Below are 11881 nucleotides of genomic sequence, written 5' to 3' on the forward strand. Positions count from 1 at the left end.
GTGATGCATTCATCAGGGGGAGTTCATGTGTTGTACTCTTTTTCCTGTCTTGTTTTCCCTTTTACCACATTGGGTTTTGGGTTTGTCAAGAGAGGTTTTAATGAGGCAACATCCAAAGCATGAATGAACCTTGACCGGATGTGTCGATCAAGGGGGAGTGTTATAAACCATTTAGTGATCGACCCATTTATCAGCCCGTGTAGCAAGACGGGCCAAGCCCATCCGCAGGATCATACTGGCGCCTATCTACTCTTGTGTTTATCTACATTATAGTTGATGTTTATCTTACGTATTGCTAGTCATTATCTAGTTAAGGATAAATACGATCTCATGTCGATCCAGTGCTTAGACCGTCATTACCATATGTATTTAAAGACAAGTTGGTCGACCTAATAATACACACAAGTTCCCCTCTTCATTTACAACATAAAGGAAAAATTATTACACTTTTTTTACCAACTTATAACTTAGGGTTCAAGAGATATTGAAACAAGAAGCATAATATGGAATCTAAGTAAGTACCTGCCTCGCACGCCACATGCATTCCCTTTGCCATCAAATCTTCCATGACGGCTAAAAATATACGCTTTCCTCTAAACTGAAGTTGGGCCGTCTAATTGTAAGCAGCCGTATGAATCTCAAGTTAAATCACTACTGAATTATATAATGATAATTAATGCATATATAGACAATCAATCAAAAGCACATAGATGTTTATGGTTTTATAAGCTAACCTTGTTTTCGCTATCGCCGCTAAAAGAAGCGCCATCACAGTACCGAATTTCTGCTTTATTCCAATTGTAAAAGTCTGCGCAACTTTGATTAGAAAAAAATGAGAATCATTCAATGACAGTTCCACTACCTCACATTTTTGTTTTCAACAAGGGATAAAAACCTGGATTCTCAGAAGCTTTATTGCTAAGTATTCCTTTAAAACTTATATGTTTATCCATTAAGGTAGACGATCCAACACGACTAGTTTTACGGTTCTGACAACCTTTTATGCTGTTACACCACGCACCACCCTTTCACAAAAAAAATTGTCCTTAATGATTAGGTAATGAGTAGGGATGTTAACTACAGGGTTAGGGTCCAACCCTCTTTTGTTTATTATAAGCTCATCCATTTTTTAACCCAATTCTATTTCAACCCAATTATAATCAAGGGTTAAGACTGGTACCAGGATTAGCTCATTTAATTGAAAAAAATATTTCATTTATTTTTGTTCTTAAATTTTAAAGATAAAACTAGAAAAATTAAGATATGATATGATTCTTTCTTCCAATTTGTTGAGCATCAAAATTAAAAATTTTCCTCCCAAAATCGCAAAATCGAGTTTTTGCTCCACAACTAAGAATAAAGTTTTTCCGTCAAAAAACAAAAATTGTGTTTTTTTCCGCCAAAACCTAATTTGAGTTTTTCCACCAAAACCACAAAATCAATTTTTCCTGCCAAAACCGCAAAATCAAGTTTTTCCACCAAAACCGCAAAATCGAGTTTTCCTGTCAAAACCGGCAAATCGAGTTTTTCCGCCAAAACTGTAAAATCGCGTTTTCCCGCCGAAACTGCAAAATCAAGTTTTCCGACGAAACCGGCAATCGGGTTTTCCCACCGAAACCGCAAAATCTAGTTTTTCCCCTCAAAACCGCAAAATCGAGTTTTCCCGCCAAAACCGCAAAACTTAAAGTCGAGTTTTCTCGTCAAAAACTAAACAACGAAATTTTCCGTCGAAACCGCAAAATCGAGTTTATAACTAAAACAACAAAATCGAGTTTTCCCTCCAAAAATGCAGAACGAGTTTTCCCGCAGAAACCGGAAAATCGAGTTTTCCCGCCAAAAATACAAAATCGCGTTTTCCCGCTGAAACAGCAAAATCAAGTTTATCCGCCGAAACCGCAAATTCGAGTTTTTGCGCCAAAACTAAAACCGCAATATAGAGTTTTCCCTCCAAAACCGACAAATTGAGTTTTCCCGCCAAAACCGTGAAATTAAGTTTTATGGGTTTTCCAGAAAAACTTAATTTTACGTTTTCACGGGAAAATTCGATTTTGAGGTTTTGGCGAAAAATTCGATTTTGATTTTTGGCGGGAAAACTCGATTTTGAAGTTTTGACGAAAAACTCGATTTTGCATTTTTGGAGGGAAAACTCGATTTTGTTGTTTTAGTTATAAACTCGATTTTGCGGTTTCGACGGAAAATTTCGTTGTTTAGTTTTTGACGAGAAAACTCGACTTTAAGTTTTTTTGGTGAAAAACATTATTAAATATTGTATAATAGTTGTGTGAATTAAAATAAAAGGGTTAGAATTTAAACCTGATACTATTAGGACCAACCATGTTTAAACCCTGTTTAAAAAAATGATGGTTAGGGTTACAAATGAGTTTAGTTGAGCCCATATTAACATCCCTAGCAATGAGGTATAGAAGACGCCCAGTTTGCCTAATAAATGTGGAATATGTATAGATGAATATTAAGTTGATCTTAATGTTTACTGTTCTCTGTTCGTATGTGTTCATGAAACTTAACATGGAGATGACTGACAGGGCCCGATCATGAGACATTGGTCTCGGTCTCCAAAATTTTTGGAGGGATTTAACATTGATAAAGGTCTCTAAATTATGAAAAAAAATTTATACGAGCTCTTGAAATCTCAGATCCGGCCCTGATGAATGATCATTGTTTTCAAGTGATTCTGCTATTTTGAACCGTTCAGAATGTTCCTTACGTTTTCAGGAAAACTGATCCCGGCCAGTATATCCACTTTGGAGGTTTTAGAAATATAAGTAAAAGACTATACATAGTTGGCTTGCTGAAAACAAAAATATTGAAGTTTTGTAATTATGTTGCAGAAACTCTATATACTTAAAATAACTAATAAACTAGTTTGCAAAAGCTCTTTTACTAATGCATTGTTCTTCAGACATACCAATCAAACTCATAACTCATAAGTACAATATTTGCATTTACCTGCCTTCTTCTTAGGGTTTTAGTTTCCATAACTATAACTTATAAAAACAGTTGTATATACTAAATATACATAAATACTATATCTTATATATGCACGAACCTCCAACTGAATGATCCTGTTGTTTGCTCCTGAGCCGTACCCACGATACAAATGATATCCAGGCACTGACCCATCCAGACATACTGCCACAACATTAATATACTTCGCGAAGACTCAAAAACGGTAATATCTACCGATAAGTTTGTTGCTGATCACAACAAACTCTTAACGTCCTAAACAGACTTAGCCATCTCGTAGAGATAACTCTCGTACACCCGAAACAAGGGTAATAATGCTATATAAAAAAAATCTGAAATTTTGGTCAGCACTTTCGGGAGACTTAAAAATTATCCTCGAAGAGATGCTCGATTCCTACCATACAAGTCACGTAAGCCGAGAACATATCGTGGACTTTAAAGCTGGATGGAATCAGGTCGAAAACGATACGGGTAACGTAAGTCGAAGTAGTCATCGCACCCCCTAAAGCCGTGATTAGACCTAGGTCTTGCCCTAACCCCAGCGCACTGGTCTCTAACATCTCTAGGAATAGTATCAAACACCCCGATCCGAGATCCCAAAATTTGTCTCTTGGCCAATATTCGAGCGTCTTCAGAAATCCCCAAAGTTTACACACTGCAGAAAACTCTCGAAACAGATCACAGACATAGCAGTTCACATAGAGTTAGATTACGAGATGACAACCCGTAGTCTTCCCTCTACGCCCATATAAAATGCCATCGGCAGCAACATGCCTGATAATCTCTGCATGACACATAACTAAACCATAAATGTCTCATTGGAAAACAGATTGTAAGCATCTTAACTCCAAAACGAACTGCGAAAGGCTTGATCCCTTCGACAAGGGTACGTAGGCAGCCTTCATAAGGCGCAGCCCCAATAAAAAAAAAAAGTTTTCTTTATATGCATAAGTTTTTCTTCGTCAATGTTTGTCTACGGATCTTTGGATACGAACTTCGTCCAACATGCCTATCTTGCCTATCTTCGGATACGAACTTCGTCCAACATGTCTATCTTGCCTAACTCGCCTAACCGCACGCTAGAATCTCATAAAAAATCCACGATTCTAACGGGCAGGGGGGCTAACTGTTGGGGTCAAAAACGGTCACGACGAAGTTAACATCCAAATCTCCGTAAAAATCAGCATGAACAATTTTTACGAAAGTTATTCTTCGTAAAAAGAATCTTTACAAAGAATCTCGCGGCAAAATCTTGTTCTAATCTCGATTGAACCAAATACCAATTGTCCCAAGACAACGGACACGTATCCGGACTGGTCATGGACGAGCTCGAGTATGGCAATCGGACCACGGACAAGCCAAGCTCGATCGATACGCAGCGACCAAGCATGCACACAGCTCGGTCGCTACGTAGCGACCGAGCACACGTACTACTAGGTCGCTACATAGCGACCAGCGACCGAGCTCTCCCAAAACATCGATACGCCACGAATCCATGTATTCTCGTCTACTCTTTAATGCTATCTCCCGCAGGCCATGGCTAAATCATTCTATGTTTCTCGTCACTTGAAGTCATCAGTCAAACTTTACGATAAAAACTGCGGGAAGTTTGTTTTTATCGAAGAAACCATAATAAACGTTTCGAGTCAAAGACGGCCCAAGGAGGCCTAAAACGCAGCTCGAAGCCCACTTACGATTTCTTAACCAAAAGCCCATAAGTCGTATGATGGTTTATGCTTGGTTCGTAAGGAAAGGATAAATGTCAAGTTTCTGCGGATAAATCTGAAGTTTTCGAAGATAATCACGAAGATCGGAAAAATTGGAATATCCCCATTTTGAGCTATGACGGCTTAGGGGCAGGAATGGAAAAGCGTAAACCGACCTAGGAGCGAGTATATAAGGATTCCTAGGCGAGAGGCATGAGAAAAAACTTTTACACAACAAACTTAGCACTTAGAGCAATTTTAGGTAATTTTTCGTTTTTGTTATTCGAGCTGCGACTCAATTAGGTTTTTGCCGTCTTAGGGTTTTAGAACTAGGAATCTCGCCGACAGCTCTCGAGCCCAGGCTAATACCTTGTTGTAAACGCTCATACGCAAATTCGGAATAAGACTTATCTTTGCTCTTTTTTTACGATTCCTTATACTTTATCGTTGTTATCTCGTGTTCTGATTGCTTGACGTGTGGTATTAGTAGATATCCGGGATCTCTGGGAAATTAGGGTTTTCCTAGTTTCCTAATTTAAACGAAAATCGACAGTGCAAATTTTGGTTCCCACAAATGTCGCTGTAACGAGGAACTTAGTACGGCGTAATATGAGGTGCGATAATTATTGCCCACGATGTGGAGAACCAGAAGAATCTGTAACTCATGCCATATTCGAGTGTCCGCTTGCTCTACAAGTTTGGTCCCTATCAGCGACCCCAACAAGTCCAGATATCTTTCCGGTACCGAGTATTTATGCTAATATGGACTATCTCTTTTGGAGGAATAACAGCATTGTTGAACCTGAATTAGACATGGATCCTTATCCTTGGATAATATGGTACATTTGGAAGGTCCGTAATGACAATCTCTTTAGAGGGATAGACAGAAATCCATTGGAGTTAGTTCGTTATGCAGAGAGTGAATGTCAAGCCTTGTTTAATGCAAATGAGAGGGTGCCGCCAATTGTACGAGATCACAGCACTGAGGAACCTCAAGTCTTAAGCTTGAACAATATTTGCATGATAGATAGGTCATGGACACCCACAGATCAGTTCAGTGAATGTGGATGGTTATGGATGGACAGCATTGAAAATGCTTAAATTATGGGGACACGAAACCTCGACTTGAATCACCCTTGCATTCAGAAGTAGAAGCACTGCGATGGGCGATGGAGAATATGCTTCAACACTCGACATGTCAGAGCTTTGGGACAGATTATAAGGAGCTGATTGATATGATCAAGGAGCCTCGTGCATGGCCGAGCTTCGTAACAGAATTAGAAAGGATTGAGACTCTACAGATATGCTTTCCGGACTTCAAGATCACCTATGTTCCACGAGCGCAAAATCAGATTTCAGACTCTCTAGCTAGGACTGCTAGGACTTTTCATAGGGAACTTTATTTTATTTTTTGTTCTATTCCGGTTTGGTTACCCAGATCACCTCAAGTTTGAGTAATAGAATAGCCGTTCGTTGTCAAAAAAAAAAACTCCTACAAAATATTTTGTTTTTGGGTAAATAGTTAATATACTGAAGCCTATAATCTTTAGTGTTATTTTAAAATTTCTAACCACATTATATATTTGTATTAATGTGTGCTAAACTCTCTTTCATGGTACATGTACATCGTTATATTTTTTATCAATTAATTTAGTAAAACTTCATATGCTCACTAAATTAGTTGACACACCACAATAAAATCGTTATTCTAGAGAAACGGAGACAACAAAAGTTCCAAACCTCTTTGACCATCATCATATGTTAGTTTATGATACAACTATCTATTAAAACAGTATTGTCATATTTGTTTTTATTTTTTTCTCAAATTTTATGTGTTAACCAACCCCCTACAAAATATTCAATTTTTCGGTAAATGTTAATATACTGAAGCATATAATCTTTAGTCTTGTTTTAAAATTTCTAACCACATTCTACATTTGTATTAATGTATTTTAAACTACTCTTTCATGGTACATGGGCATCATTATATTTTTTATTAATTAATTTAGTAAAACTTCATATGCTCCCTAAATTAATTGACAAACCATAATAAAATCTTTATTCTAGAGAAACGGAGACAATAAAGGTTCCAAACCTCTCTGACCATCATCATATGTTAGTTCATGATACAACAATGCATTAAAAAAACATTTTCATACTTTTTCAATTTTTTTCTCAAAATCCATGTGTTAACCCCCTTCAAAATATTCAGTTTTTCGGTAAATAGATAATATACTGAAACCTATAATCTTTAGTGTTATTTTAAAATTTCTAAAATTATTATACATTTGTATTAATATATTTTAAACTCTCTTTCATGGTACATGGGCATCGTCATATTTTTTTATCAATTAATTTAGTAAAACTTCATATTCTTCCTAAATTAGTTGACAAACCACAATAAAATCGCTATTCTAGAAAAACGGAGACAACAAAGGTTCCAAACCTCTATGAACATAATCATATGTTCTTTCATGATACAACTATGCATTAAAACAATATTGTCATATTTTTTAAATTTTTCTCAAAATCTATGTGTTAACCCCTACAAAATATTCAGTTTTTCGGTAAATAGTTAATATACTGAAGCCTATAATCTTTAGTGTTATTTTAATAATTATAAACACATTATATATTTGTATTAATGTATTCTAAACTCTTTTTCATGGTACATAGGCATCATTCTTTTTTTTATCGATTAATTTAGTAAAAAATTCACATGCTCCCTAAATTAGTACACCATAATAAAATCGTTATTCTAAAGAAATGAAGACAACAAAGGTTCTAAAACTCTCTGACCATCATCATATGCTAGTTAATGATACAACTATGCATTAAAAAATATTAATTTTTCTCAAAATGCTCTTTCGAAGTACCAATCTCCAACAGCTACAGCCATCCCCTGTTTTTTTTTTTTTTTGGTTCAAACAACAAGGCATCAACAACAGGCTTTCTAAATCCAAACAAAAGTGTGTTCGAAACAATATATGAAAACTCGTTTTCATCAACCAAGAGTTGTTTTGTTACCGTATCTTCACCCGGTTGAGAATTTCCAGGAGACCAAGTATCTTTTCTCCCAGCTAGACAATGAGCCCAGCGCGAGCTAATATACATTCCGTTCTTGCTTGACATCGAAAAGGTCTTTAAGGCATCTAACATGCTCATCCTGAAACCTGTAACTCCGTTTGTTAGTATATAAAAACTCGTGAAGTGTTGTAGTATCCATGTTGAACAAAACATTAGATCAAAGAGTGGTAGGTTTAATGAAAACATCATTATAGTTACCTTCCAAGAATTGCATCTGAGAGGTGTTGCACTTGAAGCTGGAGCTGCAATTATGCCAACTGCCACTCGGATCAGCAGATGGTGGAGCTATACTATTCTCAATCTGCATAGAAAAAACAAGATAGTTTTCTGGTTTGACTTAGAATCAAGAAATAATGCTACGGAGCTTATCGTGTGAGTAGATGAATGTTACGGGTCAGTACGTTGGGGCTTATAAATCAAGAAGTATAGATATAAGAATATCTTTATCGGTTGACTTATAAAAATTATCCATGAGTGTACTAATTTATTTGATTCACATGCTTAATTAAGGAAAACCCTAAAAATAGCGACTTGCTCGAGTTTTATTATTCTCTTTTATGAATTATGCTAATTCGTTAATTTCACCAAAGCCACAACAAATAGTTAAAGACGAGGCAAACCCCATGATCCATCATCTATAGTAAACGAGAAAAGGAAAGCAGAGATCGAATAATAAGTTACCTGCCACGAATCAAATGCCGAGTTGAGAATAAACAAAGGTGTCTTGACTTGGTTGATTATGTTTTGAGGGAAAAAACACTGTGAAATATAGAAACCAAGTTAAGTGAAATGAGAAAACCATTCACAATAAAATAGCTAACGTGAAATCCATACCGAAGTTGGATCAAGATGGCTCGTACATGTGCGAGGAAGCGTGTTTTGTAAACCCTAAAAGTTAAGAATTTTTTTTTTTTTTTGGTTAGCTTTCAACCTTTCCTATCATCATTAAGAATTCATAACGTTGTACACTTTTACTCGTACCTGGGTGTTTACAACACCGGAATACATACGCCTTATAGAACGAGCTCCAGATATATCAACCCTTCATTGACAAACAAGACACAAAACCATTTAATATACATATTAAATTCGGAAAATAAAAACCAAACAAAAAAATTACTCACGCGTCGAGGAAGAAGCCAGCATCGCTCATGCATTTTACTTTGGTGGTATGAGGAAACAAACTACTGAAATCATCGCAGCGTAAAATCGCTGCAAGACCCCCAGAAGAACATCCGTTGAGCAAAGCCTTGCAAAGGTAATATTATTACATTTATTACCAACTTATTAGGGTTCTACGAAATATTGAAACGAAATGCAAAATATAAAATGTAAGTACCTGCTTCGCATGACACATTCCCTTTGCTATCAAATCTTCCATGACGGCCAAAAATATACGCTTTCCTCTAAACTGAAGTTGTTCCGTCTAATTGTAAGCAACCATATGAATCTCAAGTTAAATTACTAACAAATTATATAATCAATCAGAAGCAAAGAGATGTTTATATGGTTTTAGCTAACCTTGTTTTCGCTATCACCGCTAAAGGATGCGCCATCACAGTACCGAACTACTGCTTTATTCCAATTGTAAAAGTCTGCGCAACATGATAATCACCCAATAAGAGTTCCACCACATCACATTTTTTGTTTTCGATATGGGTTCTTGAGATAAAAACCTGGATTTTCAGCGGCTTTATTGCTTAGTATTCCTTTAAACTCTATCGGTGTTTCCATTAAGGTAGACGATCCAACACGACTCCTTTTACGGTTCTGACAATCTTCTATGCTGTCACACCACGCACCCCCCTTTAAAAAAAAATTGGCCTTATTAGGTGATGAGGTAGAGAAGCCGCCCAGTTTGCCTAATAGCCCACTCGGAATGCGGAATGTGTAAAGATGAACATTAAGTAATTGTTAATGTGTAATGTTCGTATACGTTCATGAACCTTAGCATGTTTTTTCACGTGATTCTGCTATATTGTCCTGTTCAGAATGTTTATTAAGTTTTCACGAAAACTAACGACGTTCAGTTTAGATACACTTAATTTGGATGCATTAGAAATTTAACTAAAAGACGACACATATATAGCTGGCTTGCTAAACCCCAAAATTTTAACGTTTTGTAGTTATTTTCTCAAAAACTTTATTCAGTTCAAGTGTTATATTCGACTAATAAATTATTTTGCAAAAACTCTTTTACTATTGCATTATTCTGCAGACATACCAATCAAAACTCATAAGTACATTTGCACCCATCTGTCTCCCTCTTTCCATAACAATAACGTCTAGAAACAGTTGTATTTTTAGTTATACATCATAAGTTTTAATGTATTTTTCCAATTTTACGGTCCATGTTTTCAGTTGATAGACCAACTTGTTTTCAATTGAAGTAGTATTTTTGGTATTATCCCTACAAAATTAGATTATCAGAAAAAGATAGGTAGTCTGTACTATGTAGAGTCTATTCCATTATTTTATTAATCTCGAGCTACTAATCTGGATTACTATAAACACCTTAACCACAGTACTACACTAACAAGAGAAATAAAAATACTATACTGGTTCCAGCTATGATATCGTGGGAAATTATTGCAAATGGATCTTAGGAAAGGCTATATTACGCCGCCAGGTATATATGTATATATATATAGACATAAAGAGTAAAGACTATATCTAATGTACGAACCTGCAACTGAATGATCCAGTTGTTTGCTCCTGAACCGTACCCACGATACAAATGATATCCAGGCACTGACCCGTCCAGACACACTGCCACAACAAAGTTAGTCAATATCAGTTAAGAACGTTTTGATAAAATAGTATTGATGAAAACATGGTCTCCAATGTTTGGTTGTGTTTGTGCATTGCTTTTACATGTTATATTAGAGGTAAATCTCTCTTATTAAAACATAAAAAAAAAATTTGGACCCAATTTGTATAAGACTTTAAATTAAATACATTATTCTATTATAAAGTTATATCCACATGTATCTATTAATTATTTTTCTTATGATTTGAGTGTTTAGAAAAAAAAGGAACCAACTTTTAATTTTATTTCTTTATAAACCAACATTTTTTTAGATTTATGTATTAATTATTTTTCCCTTTTTGAAATCATCAAAACCCGCCAGACCAGGTGCATTATATATAATATAATTATTTTATTGACTAATCTAAATACATGTTTTAATGTAATTCATTTTTAATAAAATTGAAACATCAATATCAATGATGGACGTTGTAGTATTGTTTGGTTTTCTTAAAAATGTAAAAAGGAAAAGTCAAACCCAACGTTTTATGTAAATTATTTTCTCAAAACCTGGAAGATGTTTTCTAGTTTGAATTTTTTGTTCACAGAAACACACCAACGGAAAAAGAGATTGAAACATTCGAAGCCTAGATCTGAAACAAAATGGAAGAAAGAGATTTACCAGCTCCTTCAGCTGCAGCGGTTTGGACCAGAGTGAGTCCTACCATCAGAACATCTGCACCATCATCTTGTTTCTGAAACACATTTGTTCCACTGAAATTGTTAAACAAATCCATTTCATCAGAACCCATTACCCCATCTGCAAGAATGCTCAAGAGAAAGAGTCCTGTGAGACTCCAATTCCACAAAAGAGCATTCATTTTCCTCTTACTAAAAAGGGAGAATTGACAAGTGTGACTCAAAATTTGGAGTCAAACCCAAAACAATACCCCAACTTGGGTCAAAGGCAAAAGTAACTTAAAAGGCTATTGAAATTACAACTATCCCCTTGTGACCAAACAAAAAAACGGAATTTTTTTTACGTTTCTACCCCTCGCAAGTCATCTGTTTAGACGACTTGAAAATAAGTCGTCCAGACGACTTAACTGAAAGTCGTCTGGACAGTTAGTCTTAAACATAATTTAAAAATTTTGTAAAAAATATTTTGATAAGTGAAAAATGGGAATTATGTAATTAACATATGTCTTAGGAGGTATAAATTAAGATATAACAAATTTCAATTGTTTTCAGCATAGATGAGTGAAAGTAGTGAGTCATGATATTCTTTAGTTTATGTTTCATCAACATATGTTGTAGTATTGTATGTGTTCTTAGGGTTAGATTTTGGAAAGCA

General features: G+C 35.5%; 3 protein-coding genes across 3 annotated transcripts in view; 1 reads left to right on the top strand and 2 right to left on the bottom strand.

Annotated features, from left to right (window-relative positions):
• LOC106308853 (pectin acetylesterase 1-like) overlaps positions 1 to 3902 on the bottom strand; it is a gene marked incomplete at its 5' end in the record, with an annotated part of 11483 nt that extends 7581 nt beyond the window's left edge. Inside the window, 5 exons of the mRNA XM_013745964.1 lie at positions 527 to 613; positions 735 to 808; positions 896 to 1025; positions 3068 to 3150; positions 3854 to 3902. Of these exons, the coding sequence (XP_013601418.1) occupies positions 527 to 613; positions 735 to 808; positions 896 to 1025; positions 3068 to 3150; positions 3854 to 3902 (423 nt within the window). The remainder of the gene's footprint in view (positions 1 to 526; positions 614 to 734; positions 809 to 895; positions 1026 to 3067; positions 3151 to 3853) is intronic.
• A 1551-nt stretch (positions 3903 to 5453) lies between these two features.
• Positions 5454 to 5792, top strand: LOC106308854. The gene has a single exon (XM_013745965.1). The coding sequence runs from the start codon at positions 5454 to 5456 to the stop codon at positions 5790 to 5792; it is 339 nt and encodes a 112-aa protein (XP_013601419.1).
• A 1707-nt stretch (positions 5793 to 7499) lies between these two features.
• On the bottom strand, positions 7500 to 11407 carry LOC106310899 (pectin acetylesterase 1-like). The gene is made up of 12 exons (XM_013748126.1): positions 11210 to 11407; positions 10465 to 10547; positions 9455 to 9584; positions 9300 to 9373; positions 9118 to 9204; positions 8903 to 9027; positions 8760 to 8820; positions 8613 to 8666; positions 8460 to 8537; positions 7977 to 8079; positions 7719 to 7864; positions 7500 to 7593 (listed from the first exon to the last, which is right to left on the bottom strand). Exons 1-12 carry the CDS (start codon positions 11337 to 11339, stop codon positions 7546 to 7548), a joined length of 1119 nt encoding a protein of 372 aa, XP_013603580.1. The 5' UTR covers positions 11340 to 11407; the 3' UTR covers positions 7500 to 7545.
• Between the last annotated feature and the right edge of the window lie 474 nt (positions 11408 to 11881).

The sequence above is a fragment of the Brassica oleracea genome, chromosome C8 (assembly GCF_000695525.1).
Source record: "Brassica oleracea var. oleracea cultivar TO1000 chromosome C8, BOL, whole genome shotgun sequence".
In the NCBI taxonomy this organism is placed as follows: Eukaryota; Viridiplantae; Streptophyta; class Magnoliopsida; order Brassicales; family Brassicaceae; genus Brassica; species Brassica oleracea.

Coding starts and splice junctions, on each gene's coding strand:
- LOC106308854 (XM_013745965.1), top strand. CDS start 5,454: ATGGACTATCTCTTTTGGAGGAATAACAGCATTGTTGAACCTGAATTA.
- LOC106310899 (XM_013748126.1), bottom strand. CDS start 11,339: ATGGGTTCTGATGAAATGGATTTGTTTAACAATTTCAGTGGAACAAAT. Junction 9,374..9,454: donor TAAAGCCGCTGAAAATCCAG/GTTTTTATCTCA, acceptor CATGTTGCGCAG/ACTTTTACAATTGGAATAAA. Junction 8,538..8,612: donor GCCATCTTGATCCAACTTCG/GTATGGATTTCA, acceptor TATATTTCACAG/TGTTTTTTCCCTCAAAACAT.